The 16,000-nt window shown below is 42.7% G+C and overlaps 1 protein-coding gene, 1 long non-coding RNA gene and 1 other non-coding gene across 3 annotated transcripts; 1 reads left to right on the top strand and 2 right to left on the bottom strand.

The window, feature by feature from the left end:
• Positions 1–982: 982 nt before the first annotated feature.
• On the bottom strand, positions 983–1,055 carry Trnas-cga (transfer RNA serine (anticodon CGA)). Its single transcript has one exon. It is a non-coding gene; the product is annotated as a tRNA-Ser (tRNA).
• Positions 1,056–1,660: 605 nt separating this feature from the next.
• On the bottom strand, positions 1,661–3,088 carry LOC135818881 (uncharacterized). The gene is made up of 3 exons (XR_010553800.1): positions 2,984–3,088; positions 2,182–2,561; positions 1,661–1,934 (listed from the first exon to the last, which is right to left on the bottom strand). It is a non-coding gene; the product is annotated as an uncharacterized LOC135818881 (long non-coding RNA).
• A 7,301-nt stretch (positions 3,089–10,389) lies between these two features.
• LOC135820110 (uncharacterized) lies at positions 10,390–10,959 on the top strand. The gene has a single exon (XM_065333419.1). The coding sequence runs from the start codon at positions 10,390–10,392 to the stop codon at positions 10,957–10,959; it is 570 nt and encodes a 189-aa protein (XP_065189491.1).
• The last annotated feature ends 5,041 nt before the right edge of the window (positions 10,960–16,000 follow it).

Raw genomic sequence — 16,000 nt, 5'->3', positions numbered from 1 at the left:
GTCACAATCTCCCGCAGTGCGCTCCTAGAGCCTGTAGGTTAGGTGGCCATATCCTGCTTGTCAGAACTTTCAACTAGATAGAACACTAGATGCTCTTTGCGTGATGTTTTGCCAATGCATGCAGTACAACAAGATGCCATATGGAGCCTTCAAATCATTATAATTGGATGAGACGGTTTCAAATAGGACCGGTTTGACAGCAAAATCCTGTAGACCCAGACGGATCATCATCGTGAATTGTTCACTCGAAATATGTTTGTGGGAGGAACCTGGCATATTGAGGTTTGCTTTGAGTTCAGAGTTGATCGAACTGATCGACTTCTTTGCGTTGACGCTTTGCCCGATTATTCGTTTCAAATTCTGGTGTCACAGAAGTGGCTTCAAACATGAACAGTTTTGGAGTCCACATCGAGTTCGCACTGACTTCTGAAATTCGGTACTTGCTATCGCTCCACGACGACCAGTACAGAGAAATAATAAGCTTTGTGTTTGCTTCCATTATTTTTCATTAAAGTGCGACAAAAAGTGGATGTTTCGAAAAACGTTCAACTCAAATCGCAATGCGAAGCAACACGTCAAAATCCCACCATCTGCTTGTTATGGCGCTTCCAGTCTTCCCGGAACCATGAGCTTTTGGCTCGAAATAAAACACATCGTACTCACACTGTAACATTCTTATGAATTCAAATCAAAATACCAAGAGAGAAATTGAATACTGAGCCCGGTCGTGTTTGCGACGTACATCCGATTGGAAACCGTCTCCTCTACAGGGTTTGCCGTATTTTTGTACAGAATCCCCACTCCCCCAATTTTCGGAGCTCAGGAAAAGAAAACAACCTAATAATCCTTCCAAACTAAAACTTGCAATTTCAAATTTAGACTTCACGGAGAATTTCAAAGTTTTTAGGAAATTAGAGGCCACATCCCACGTACTGCTCTTTTCTCTTGCAAGCCAGATATGGAAGAAAGAAAACAACATCAGTCACACCACCCGGACTCGAACCAGGGACCTTGCTTTTCGCGAGCAATGCTCTAACCAACTGAGCTACAGTATGACTCTTATCCACAGTGATGCTAAATCTATCCTTCTTCGATCAATCCATATCTGGCTTGCATCATACTGGCAACTCACACGAATCAAGAGGGCCCTCGGCCATTCGCTTGATATCATGGGGAGCGCATCAAACTATGTCCACTGTGAGCAAATACAAATTGCAATTTCAAATTTGGACTTCACGGAGAATTTCAAAGTTTTAAGGAAATTAGAGGCCACATGCCACGTACTGATCTTTTCTCTCCGAAACTTAACACTTGCAAGCCAGATATGAAAGAAAGAAAACATCATCAGTCACACCACCGGGACTCGAACCAGGGACCTTGCTATTCGCGAGCAATGCTCTCACCAACTGAGGTACAGTATGACTCCTATCCACAGTGATGGAAAATCTATCCTTCTTCGAGCAATCCATATCTGGCTTGCATCATACTGGCAACTCACATCAATCAAGAGGGCCCTTCGCCATTCGCTTGATATCATGGGGAGCGCATCAAACTATATCCACTGCGAACAAATACAAATTGCAATTTCAAATTTAGACTTCACGGAGAATTTCAAAGTTTTCAGGATATTAGAGGCCACTAAACTAAAACTTACCTGAACTTTCATTCTAGAACTAGTCGTAGACAGTAAGTCATCATAGGTGCCGATATTTACAGTAATATGCTCTCCTGGCGCTGGATATAACGTAATACGTGAGATGATCCGCCCAGATCCTTTTCCCGCTGAAGAGCTCCAGTGAATGCCACTAAAATGCGACCATGGTGCCAAGATAAGTGACCCAGAAATGATAACGTTGCTGAGGTCCCTAACATTGTTGCCGCCCATTCGCTCGGCAAGGAGTTGAAGTGCGCTGTCGGATTGTCCTGCAGACAATCTGAAGAGCAAAGGATGTAAAAACATTCATAAATTTCGTGCGGTGTGAAAGGCCTTCTGTAGTAAGCTGGAAAGTCTTTGTTTGAACGACTTCAATTTATTTTACGTATTGGAGAACTGCCGAGTGTGTGTACTTGTTTCCTCGAAAGAACTTTGAGGGTGGGCTTAGTATGGATGAGAATGTAGCACCGGAACCGTACTTTGTTTACATTCAATATTCGATTTCCATAAAGCGTAAAAATTAGTACCTTTTCCTTATGTACGTTTCCTGTAACATTTTCATACTACACCGATTTCTCTTGTATAACCAGATGTTACCGAGGTGCTTATAGCACTCTGTACTTGATTGTCCTAGCAGAATCCAGGCGGTGCTGAGTGTTAATAGTTTGCCGAGCGCATTGTTCAGGTTAGTTGCGGTGAAAATAGACCTGCTGCTAACAGCGCAATGGAGGAATTGATCCATGCCCCCGCCGACATTGACGAGTTGATTTGTCTCAACCCAAGTGGCACCGAATGTTGCACAAGACCCATTCCTTCTTGAGCCCCTCTGGTAGCTCTTGGAAGCAGGTTGGTTTTCGAGGAGAATAATCGGATCGGCTTGGATTAAGCATTTTTTACGGAAGCTCCGCTGGAGAGGCATAAGCAACACAATGACATAAGTAGCCACAGTTCTTGATGGTTTAAACAAATATCTACCAAAGCTATTGGCTTCAAACTGAGATTCTGCTTAGTCCGTCTTCACAGAAATTGAACCAGACTGCAAACATCAAGACGATCGGGTCAGAAACTATTGTCATATTTTGTAAAGAATACCCACTTGAAGGTTGAAGGTGTCTGTAATTAATCGCCTTTCTCTTTTCTCTCTCATACGGAAATGTAGTTTTTAGTTTGCTGTGGTTGATTACCGCCCTTTCTCTCATTCTCACTATTGGCAACACGGTGAACCAGCAGATGTTGTATCAATAACAACAATAACAATACGAATCATGCAGCTTATTTCACACCCCAACCTCTCCATGGCGTCTGTAGGTATTCTAGCCATTGTCTTACCGAGGGGCTGTGCTCCTTCGTATCCATTGAGCATTGTCCGATACACCTGTACTGCTTACGAATACTAGCTCCGACAGTAGACCACCCATAGGACACATTTTGACTCAGAAATTGTTGTAGATTCCCCTGTAGACACATTTTTATGGAGGACACAGCTGAAGAAAGGATCCGAAAATATACACCTATCATTGGCACTGGCCATGACATTCTGTTGAGTGTAGGCTTGTGAGGGAAATTTCTTCTGCAAACGTTTCCAGTTAGGCGTGGATGTGGTCTTCGCAAAGCAATGCTCCATTCTTTCTCAGTTTCACGCCTTGCTCAATACATTGATCCTTTATTCTTCAGTAAAAGCAATTGTGATCCTATTCTGTGTCGCCTTCACTTACGAGCTTTTTTGTACATGTACGTAAAACAGCTTTCAGAGTAAAAGTCATTATCAGCACCCGTAACCCCTCGGTGTAGGCATTTCTGTTGTATGTAATGGCTACTGAGGGTAGCAGCTAGTCGGCTGAAGAGCGCATGAAGAAGAGTAGAGGATAATTGTACATATAGTATGGAAACACCGCACAGTATCGGTCGCCGCCTCATAGTTATCAATGTGCTTCTAAAGCGTCGTGAGCACTTAAGGTCTTGCATTTTCAGCTCATACATGACCATATACATGAACATAATAAAAAATTAAATAAAAGTAAATTCGACGGGTTCGCGTGCCGGACAGGTCAAGAATAAGGAGTCGTACAACTCCCTGGTCAAGAACCACCTTTCCGCTTCCGTGGGACGCCAACACCCAATAATATACTTACCGGATTAACCCATATAATTTTGAGGCCACTTTGTTGCATGAATGTGCCAATATCCACGACAGTTGCTAGATTTCCGAGGAGATTGAGTATACCATTTTGAGAAAGTACCGGAGCGCTAATGAAAGATTTGCCTCTGCATAATAATAAGAAAAAGAGATGAAATGTAAGGATCAAGCCTTAACTGTTACCTCCACTGCCAAATACCTTGGCGTAACCATTGATGACCAGCTATCCTGGCAGCCCCATGTCTCCAGTGTTGTGCAGAAGGCGTCAGTCGCCATCAGCCAGCTATGGCGCCATGGGCGATCTCTGCCCATAAGAGCCCGCAGACTTTGGTACATTGGCATTGTGCAAGCACGACTAACGTACGCATCCAATGCATTCTTCTCGTCGCTGACACAGCAGCTGCAGAGTCGTTTAATCAAATCCAGCAAATCCGGAATTCGTGCAATTTTCCGACTCTCCAGCCGTGCATCCACAGCCCCTCTCCTCGTGCGCTTATCTATTCGATCCCTAACTCACATTTTTAACCACAAGGTTTTATTTTTTGTTTTCCGTTGCCTACATGATCTTGCAAGTCCTCTTTTCTGCACCTACTTTCAGTTGATGGCTAACACAGGCCAAGCATCCCGGGATGATCGCCGAATTACTCGAGGACAGGAGCAGCGGCTACTGCAAGTGCCTTTCCTTCCTGGACCTTCCGGTCGTCAGTCATTGACATTTGTGGGAAGCACTCTTTGGAATTCCCTTCCCAGCGATATTCGCCTCCACAGTGCGCCGTTTGCCTTTAAACTGGCTCTGAACAGAATTAATTGTAATTTGTAACCACCTTGCTCGGCATCCCTACACATTACTGCATGTTTTCTCGGTGTTTTCTTCACTGCATGCTTACACATACACACACCCATTTGAATTATATACAAACTTTGTGCTTTGGAATTATCATGATTGTTATGATTCTTTTTAATATTTCCTTCTCTCATAATATTATATTCGTTCTTAGCAGAAATCGGAGGTTTTTCCTCTGGTGAGAAGGCAGAATTGCCTGTGCTCTAAACGAATTCAAATAAAAGAAACAAACAAGATGCAATGTTCACCATTTAGATATTTTATCGCGTAAATTGTACCAAATTTAATTAAGGATCATGTCATCAAAAATTAATATGGATTTTCTTTCCGATAATTAACAAGCAGACATGCAAACATCTCTGGACATGCTCGGATTTAACAGCAAGGTTATTTGGAATTAATAATCTGTCTTCGGTCCTCGTCGATCCACGATCGTGACAAAGCCACAAACGAATGATTCGATACAAAAAGTGACTGCCAGCCTCGAATACCACCTGATCGTTTTGAGAAACGAACGTTCTGTAAAATATATTGATGCTTTTTCGTGCCTACAGCGAAGACTTCAGTAACAGTGATGTTGCTACTCTTCAGATGGTTAAGAGGGGCAACGGTGTGGTGTGTTGGTTGATAAGAATCTTCAGATGTTGTTCGATTATGTCAATTGATGTGGTTAAAGGGCGCCCGCTTAATTCGTCCATGTTCTAAGTGTGAGTCCAATTCCTATTCCTTTCCGGGCTTGGCCCCGGGTTATCTCTCTCTTTTTCCCTCTCTATTGCTACCAACAATACAAATAGAATTTTGATGCTATTTTCAGTAGGTCCGTAAAATAGTAGTGGCAGATTTCTTTCTCGTGAACAGACAAGACCAGACGACGCTTGCAAACACCAGCACTAACACTGCACCAGTCACACTCCACAACAGCTACTTATGAAGTAGAAGTTTATCCTTACAAGCTTTGTTTCGTTGGCAATAATTATGATGACGGGTACTCATCAGAGGAGAAGCAGATATTGAATGAAATGGGTCAAGATATTAGCGCAATGCTTGTACACTCAACAAACTATCATGTGTGACAAATAAACATAATACTAATATGCTATTATTCCACGATGGAGTGACGTCAATAAGGACAATTGATAAGTGTGATAGAACTGATACTAACCAGAAACAGCTAGATGGAAATTACCCGGGGAGGCAAGAAGCAATGGATGATGAAAAACAAGCGGGGCAATAACATTAGTAGGGGTGATCGAGGTAGTTGAATACACGTTCGAGATATCAGAAACCCGGGGATGCGCGGAGCAGGAACAGGTCTTGCTCAAAAGAAGACTGGATGTATTGTTTCGGAAAGAATTTCTACGATGTTGAGTTTTGATGTCGATAGGGACAGAGTTGTAGAGGGTAAGAGCACTGTTGATGGGAAAATCTCGGTGCCTGTTTGCGTGTGCGTGTCCGATGGAGTAGGTGCTTGTCTGTCGAAGGGTGTGTGGCTGATGTTGACGTTGTGGTGCAACATGTGGTTGATGCAGGTGTGGTGGGGAGGTTTGGTGGTGAATGACACATGCTACAGTACTAGGACTTGTTTAACAAGGAGTCATCAGCTAAGGGTGGGAAGCTTTGCGTGATGGAGGAGGGAACTGTGGTTAACTGGTGCAAAGAGGGAAATCCGAAGGCAGATGCGTATAGCACGGCGTTGAATTCTCTCCAGTGTGTCCTGTTGTTGCTGTGTGGTGTTGGAGAGGGCATGGTTGCCATATTCGAGAACGGGTCGGATGTATGTCGTGTATATTAATCATAGGCTGGAAGCGTTCATTGCGCCATGTGTCTTCTGGAGTTGGTGGAGACCTGTTTTGGCTTTGTTAGTGGGTTCTATGATGTTTTGGGTCCATCGCATATCGTCTTGGAGTGCAACACCAAGGTGCCTATGTTGGTGGACCTGCTGCAGCAGAGTCAAGTGGAGCGTTATGTGGATGGTGGGTTGGGGTAGGAAGGAAAGGACGACGGCTTTCGTGGTGTTGACGAGGAGATGCCAATCCTTCAACCTACGTCCTGCTGTGTCCAAGGCACGTTGGAGAAATGCAGCTGACAAATCCCCGCGTGTAATGCGTCACGATGAGGGCCGTGTCATCGGCGAACTGGCTGCATTTGGTGTGAGAGTTTGTACATGCTGGAGGAGGTCGATCGTGTACACCAGAAAAAGAAGAGAGTCAAGGACAGAGCCCTGGGGTACTCCAGTAGGAATGGATTTCCTCGATGCCAAATTAGAGCCAACCTTGACGCGTTGTGAGCGGCGAGTCAGGTAGCTTGTGAGCCAGGTAAGGGCAATTCCACGGATACCAAGTTTGGCCAGGAGGCCCGCATGCCAAACGCGGTCAAAAGCCTTTGATAAGTCAAAGAAGCATGCCGATACTGCCTGACTGGCATCTCAGCTGGAGGAAATCTCGTGCACTAGGTGGGAGAGCTGTAGTTCAGTACTATCCTTACATCGAAATCCAGATTGGTCGGCTGGTAGGTTGTGCTCAATGTGGGTGTAGAGACGTTGTTGAGCAATTCTCTCCTGAACCTTGCTGACAATGCTCAGGAGTGAGATTGTAGTAGTTAGTGATCTCTGCACCAGAGGCTTTCTTGTGTAGAGGACTGAGAGTGGCGTCGCGCCAGTCCGGTGGCTGCTCGCCTGGCGAGAAGGACTTATTGAAAAGCGTTGCGAGGCAGCACGATTATTTCGTCTGCAGTGATCTTAAGCAATTTTCCGGAATGCCATCGTACCCAGCAGACTTCCGGAAATCAAGAGCGGAAAGGAGTTTTCTGACCTCCTCCTGGGTGGTGATGATTTCCTTCAGTTCGCTTCCGATGATGCGCGATACGGCTACCTCTGGTGCGGCTTCAGTTGGTCCGAAGACGGACTTCTGGCTTTCCGAAATGAAAAAAAATGTTTAAAAACGCTTGCGCCTTTTCTCCATCGGATCTAGCCACTGTTTCGTTTGCTGAAATAGGTGGAAGCTCATTTTCGGGGACGACGGCAGTGATTTCATTAACTTGCACAGGTTTCGCTGCGGGACACCAGTTACGTCGCCTTGCGCGGTAGTGGATACAAAGGCGGATTTAGCTTCTCTCAGTTGTATTGTGGTCCTATTGCGGTGAGTAATGAACGCGAGCCAGTTCTGGGCGCTGCGAGTTCTGAGATATTGACGGAGCTGATGCTTGAGTTAAATGCTGCTAATAAGCTGCCGAGTCATCCATGGTCGCCGACCTGGGCGAGAATGGTGTGTACGTCGTGGTGCGAAGTTAGTACTGTACGCGTGTGCTGTGTTGATAAGCGAGTCATGCCAATGCGACCAGAGGTCAGACATTGATAGTTGCGGAATTTCTTTATCCGGTTGCAAAATTTGTATTGAACCCAGGGCTTCTTTCAGTGCGACGACGTGATTAGGGTCCAAGTTCCAGCGCCAAGTTTCGACGTTTTGCTGGGGTGTTGGTGCTTGTGGTGGGCACGCAATGGACACATGTCTTCCGAAGAGTACATGATCTGACGCTCTGAAAGGGGAATACGATGTGCTCCTCACCTGATGTATGGCATCGCTGTAACGGAGACAAAATTTTCAACCGCAAAGGTCACTGACAGTGATGTCTGTCTGTCCGGAAACGCTCCCTCCCCCAAACCGACATGACAGAAACGCTCATGGAGGCGGAGTTGCCATTTGGGTGCGATCAAACATGTCTTACCAGCACCTGGACCGGTCAGCACGAAACATCACGGAGTGATATTATTATTCTTTTATTCCATGATGGCGTGACGCCAATAAGGATGATTAATAAGTGCGATAGAACTGGTACTAGCCAGAAACAGCTAGATGGAAATTAACCAGGAGGCAAGAAGCAATGGATCTTGAAAAACAAGCGGGGGCAATAACGTTAGCAGGGGTGATCGAGATAGTTAAGTACACGTTCGAGATATCAGAAACCAGGGTGATGCGCGGAGCAGGAGCAGGTACTGCTCAAAAGAAGACTGGATGCATTGTTTCGGAAAGAATTTCTACGAGGTTGGGTTGTGATGTCGATAGGGAGTGAGTTGTAGAGGGTGAGGGCACTGTTGATGGGGGAATCTCAGTGCCTGTTCGTGTGTGCGTGTCCGATGGAGTAGGTCCTTGTCTGTCGAAGGGTGTATGGTTGGTGTTGACGTTGTGGTGCAAGATGTGGTTGTTGCAGGTGTGGTATGAATATCTGTATCAACAGCTAGCCGGCCCATGATTGTTATCTGTGCACTCTAGCGATCAGGCTCTACAGACGGGACAGACACCGAGCTGATCGAACACCTTAATACCCACCTAGATGAGGCCCGCATCCATGGTGATTATGTTATCCTCGCAGGGGACTTCAATGTCCACAAAAACGGACCACAATGCAGCATAGCTAGGGAGCACCAATACTACCTGGACCGGGGAAGCAGCCAAGTAACTCTGCTATGTTCATTGCCTGGAGCAACATGTCAACATCCCCACACGTGGAGACAACACCCTGGACCTTGTCATGTCTGACTTCAGTGAACCGGTTTAGGTGAATGCCATGCCCCACTGGGGTCTTCTGACCACGCTGTCGTCACCATGGACTTCCTTATCTCTGCGTTCCGTGAACCAAAAACCACACGCACTTCCTGGCGGTGCAACCAAGCAGACTGGAACCGCCTTTGTCACTTTTTCCTAGCCTATGACTGGTCAACTGCGTTCACCACCAGCGCTGATGAGTGGTGTGCCAACATCACCGAAATTATCCTCCAGGGCATGTCAAGTTTCATCCAATCCCGACAACTCACATCCCGGCCGACAAATCCAGCTTGGTGGACCCCTGAGTGCACTGATGCCATAAAAGCGAAAGAGAGGGCTTAGGCTACTGCCAGACGGCGGAAGTCAACAGCACCGCGGCAGGCACTCTAATCCGCGTCAAATGTGTTGTCGGTTATCAATCATGTTACAGGGCGAAGCCGTCAACACCAGGAGACCGCATGCACTATGGATGCGGTAACGACCGCGTTCCACAAGGTTATCACGGACACCAGCCGGCCGCAAAGTCTCCAGATACCAAGCGGACCACCCCCACAGCAATGTCTCATCTCCTTCCCGCTGGTTACTGTCAGGGAAGTTGAGCGGTTACTACAATCAATCAACACGACCAAGGCCACAGGAAGTGACGACATGCCCGGTTTTGCACAACAGCTGTCAGCCAGCTGTCGATCAAGGCACTTGCAAGACAGCGCATTTTCACACCTTGCAGTTGACAGCGAAGTGGAAAGTACAGTTTCGCACCTGACTGAACCTGAGATTGACTCCTACCTATCTCCAACCCAGAGCGCTTCCCGTCCGGGTCGGAGTACCGCGGATATTGTCTGTTGTGGCCGGTGGCTGGCAGCCAAGACTGAACGATTCAAGTGGCAATGTACGGTCCTCGGAATGGATATGAGCAAGGCGCTCGACACAGTGCAGCGGGGATGATTGGTGGAGGTAATGAAACAAATAGTTAACACAGATGAGGTACGAATGGTGGAGATGTTGTTGCACGACACAAGGCTAAGAGTGAAGATAAAAAATGCGCTCTCGGCAGAATTTCCAACATCAACAGGCATCCCGCAAGGAAGAAAATAGTTCGTCGCCGGTGCTATTCACCTGTTATCTCGAAGCGACAATGCACTGCCTGCGTCCCAGGATATCGCCAAGACCTACCATACTTAATATTGGAGGGTCAGCGTACACGACTGTCGATATGTCCATACCTTGCGAAACGGCATACATGGATGACGTTAACCTGTGCTCCATGGACCGTCAACATCTAGCGTGCGCACTAACAGAGGCAAATGTAGTGTTCAAAGAGTGGAACCTCAACATCACCCCTACCAAGACCGATCGGACCCATCTATACCAAGAAGAGGATGTTGAAAGAAGAGGTGAGGAACGATGGAGGTCCACCCGGTTGCTTGGTTCACTGTACGGAGTAACAGAAGACCTGAAACGCCGGCGCCAGCAAGCCGCAGCTGCCTTCAACACACTTGTCAACCTGTGGATGCGGAGACAAGTTATCTCTGAAGCCACCCGCCTGAGGTTGTTTGATGCATTTGTGCTATCTATTTGGACCTACAACTGTGGCGTGTGGGTGCTTTCATCCCGGGATGCTACAGCAATGCCTGCGTTCCACAGAAAGCAGCTCCGCCGTCTATTAGGCATATCTTACCCGGAAATTATCTCCAACACAGACCAGCTGCAATGCCGAGCCAATATCAGTACTAAGCAGAAGAGCACGGTGGAAACTGTTTGGTCATATTCTACGCATTCCTGAAGCAACTCCAGCGCAGGTGAGCATAACAGCGTATTTCCAGCGACAGAACCGGGCTGGCTCGGACGCCCGCGCATCACCCTACCAGTGGTGATAGACAACAAATTAGCCAAGGTAAAGTCCATGCGTCTCCGGAGTCTGAAGGACCTGGAGAAACTGCGATTGGTGGCTCGGAACAGGCAATCATTTAACGATATAATCGCACAGGTCACATTGTAGAGTGCAGATCACCTAGTGCTTTATACAATAATAACGTACTTCCACATTATGGGAATTTGCTATAACCCCTCATTGTTGAATATTCGATAATAACGTGGATTTCCCCAACAATATATTTTCATTTTTGCTATCCTCTCCCATGCCGTTGTACATAAGCGGCTTGCCGCGGACATGTCAATACTACTACTACTACTACTACTACTACTACTACTACTACTACTACTACTACTACTACTACTACTACTACTACTACTACTACTACTACTACTACTACTACTACTACTACTACTACTACTACTACTACTACTACTACTACTACTACTACTACTACTACTACTACTACTACTACTACTACTACTACTACTACTACTACTACTACTACTACTACTACTACTACTACTACTACTACTACTACTACTACTACTACTACTACTACTACTACTACTACTACTACTACTACTACTACTACTACTACTACTACTACTACTACTACTACTACTACTACTACTACTACTACTACTACTACTACTACTACTACTACTACTACTACTACTACTACTACTACTACTACTACTACTACTACTACTACTACTACTACTACTACTACTACTACTACTACTACTACTACTACTACTACTACTACTACTACTACTACTACTACTACTACTACTACTACTACTACTACTACTACTACTACTACTACTACTACTACTACTACTACTACTACTACTACTACTACTACTACTACTACTACTACTACTACTACTACTACTACTACTACTACTACTACTACTACTACTACTACTACTACTACTACTACTACTACTACTACTACTACTACTACTACTACTACTACTACTACTACTACTACTACTACTACTACTACTACTACTACTACTACTACTACTACTACTACTACTACTACTACTACTACTACTACTACTACTACTACTACTACTACTACTACTACTACTACTACTACTACTACTACTACTACTACTACTACTACTACTACTACTACTACTACTACTACTACTACTACTACTACTACTACTACTACTACTACTACTACTACTACTACTACTACTACTACTACTACTACTACTACTACTACTACTACTACTACTACTACTACTACTACTACTACTACTACTACTACTACTACTACTACTACTACTACTACTACTACTACTACTACTACTACTACTACTACTACTACTACTACTACTACTACTACTACTACTACTACTACTACTACTACTACTACTACTACTACTACTACTACTACTACTACTACTACTACTACTACTACTACTACTACTACTACTACTACTACTACTACTACTACTACTACTACTACTACTACTACTACTACTACTACTACTACTACTACTACTACTACTACTACTACTACTACTACTACTACTACTACTACTACTACTACTACTACTACTACTACTACTACTACTACTACTACTACTACTACTACTACTACTACTACTACTACTACTACTACTACTACTACTACTACTACTACTACTACTACTACTACTACTACTACTACTACTACTACTACTACTACTACTACTACTACTACTACTACTACTACTACTACTACTACTACTACTACTACTACTACTACTACTACTACTACTACTACTACTACTACTACTACTACTACTACTACTACTACTACTACTACTACTACTACTACTACTACTACTACTACTACTACTACTACTACTACTACTACTACTACTACTACTACTACTACTACTACTACTACTACTACTACTACTACTACTACTACTACTACTACTACTACTACTACTACTACTACTACTACTACTACTACTACTACTACTACTACTACTACTACTACTACTACTACTACTACTACTACTACTACTACTACTACTACTACTACTACTACTACTACTACTACTACTACTACTACTACTACTACTACTACTACTACTACTACTACTACTACTACTACTACTACTACTACTACTACTACTACTACTACTACTACTACTACTACTACTACTACTACTACTACTACTACTACTACTACTACTACTACTACTACTACTACTACTACTACTACTACTACTACTACTACTACTACTACTACTACTACTACTACTACTACTACTACTACTACTACTACTACTACTACTACTACTACTACTACTACTACTACTACTACTACTACTACTACTACTACTACTACTACTACTACTACTACTACTACTACTACTACTACTACTACTACTACTACTACTACTACTACTACTACTACTACTACTACTACTACTACTACTACTACTACTACTACTACTACTACTACTACTACTACTACTACTACTACTACTACTACTACTACTACTACTACTACTACTACTACTACTACTACTACTACTACTACTACTACTACTACTACTACTACTACTACTACTACTACTACTACTACTACTACTACTACTACTACTACTACTACTACTACTACTACTACTACTACTACTACTACTACTACTACTACTACTACTACTACTACTACTACTACTACTACTACTACTACTACTACTACTACTACTACTACTACTACTACTACTACTACTACTACTACTACTACTACTACTACTACTACTACTACTACTACTACTACTACTACTACTACTACTACTACTACTACTACTACTACTACTACTACTACTACTACTACTACTACTACTACTACTACTACTACTACTACTACTACTACTACTACTACTACTACTACTACTACTACTACTACTACTACTACTACTACTACTACTACTACTACTACTACTACTACTACTACTACTACTACTACTACTACTACTACTACTACTACTACTACTACTACTACTACTACTACTACTACTACTACTACTACTACTACTACTACTACTACTACTACTACTACTACTACTACTACTACTACTACTACTACTACTACTACTACTACTACTACTACTACTACTACTACTACTACTACTACTACTACTACTACTACTACTACTACTACTACTACTACTACTACTACTACTACTACTACTACTACTACTACTACTACTACTACTACTACTACTACTACTACTACTACTACTACTACTACTACTACTACTACTACTACTACTACTACTACTACTACTACTACTACTACTACTACTACTACTACTACTACTACTACTACTACTACTACTACTACTACTACTACTACTACTACTACTACTACTACTACTACTACTACTACTACTACTACTACTACTACTACTACTACTACTACTACTACTACTACTACTACTACTACTACTACTACTACTACTACTACTACTACTACTACTACTACTACTACTACTACTACTACTACTACTACTACTACTACTACTACTACTACTACTACTACTACTACTACTACTACTACTACTACTACTACTACTACTACTACTACTACTACTACTACTACTACTACTACTACTACTACTACTACTACTACTACTACTACTACTACTACTACTACTACTACTACTACTACTACTACTACTACTACTACTACTACTACTACTACTACTACTACTACTACTACTACTACTACTACTACTACTACTACTACTACTACTACTACTACTACTACTACTACTACTACTACTACTACTACTACTACTACTACTACTACTACTACTACTACTACTACTACTACTACTACTACTACTACTACTACTACTACTACTACTACTACTACTACTACTACTACTACTACTACTACTACTACTACTACTACTACTACTACTACTACTACTACTACTACTACTACTACTACTACTACTACTACTACTACTACTACTACTACTACTACTACTACTACTACTACTACTACTACTACTACTACTACTACTACTACTACTACTACTACTACTACTACTACTACTACTACTACTACTACTACTACTACTACTACTACTACTACTACTACTACTACTACTACTACTACTACTACTACTACTACTACTACTACTACTACTACTACTACTACTACTACTACTACTACTACTACTACTACTACTACTACTACTACTACTACTACTACTACTACTACTACTACTACTACTACTACTACTACTACTACTACTACTACTACTACTACTACTACTACTACTACTACTACTACTACTACTACTACTACTACTACTACTACTACTACTACTACTACTACTACTACTACTACTACTACTACTACTACTACTACTACTACTACTACTACTACTACTACTACTACTACTACTACTACTACTACTACTACTACTACTACTACTACTACTACTACTACTACTACTACTACTACTACTACTACTACTACTACTACTACTACTACTACTACTACTACTACTACTACTACTACTACTACTACTACTACTACTACTACTACTACTACTACTACTACTACTACTACTACTACTACTACTACTACTACTACTACTACTACTACTACTACTACTACTACTACTACTACTACTACTACTACTACTACTACTACTACTACTACTACTACTACTACTACTACTACTACTACTACTACTACTACTACTACTACTACTACTACTACTACTACTACTACTACTACTACTACTACTACTACTACTACTACTACTACTACTACTACTACTACTACTACTACTACTACTACTACTACTACTACTACTACTACTACTACTACTACTACTACTACTACTACTACTACTACTACTACTACTACTACTACTACTACTACTACTACTACTACTACTACTACTACTAC

Source organism: Sycon ciliatum, chromosome 6, assembly GCF_964019385.1.
Source record: "Sycon ciliatum chromosome 6, ocSycCili1.1, whole genome shotgun sequence".
NCBI classification, from domain to species: domain Eukaryota; kingdom Metazoa; phylum Porifera; class Calcarea; order Leucosolenida; family Sycettidae; genus Sycon; species Sycon ciliatum.
This window is presented reverse-complemented; position numbering and strand designations above follow the sequence as displayed.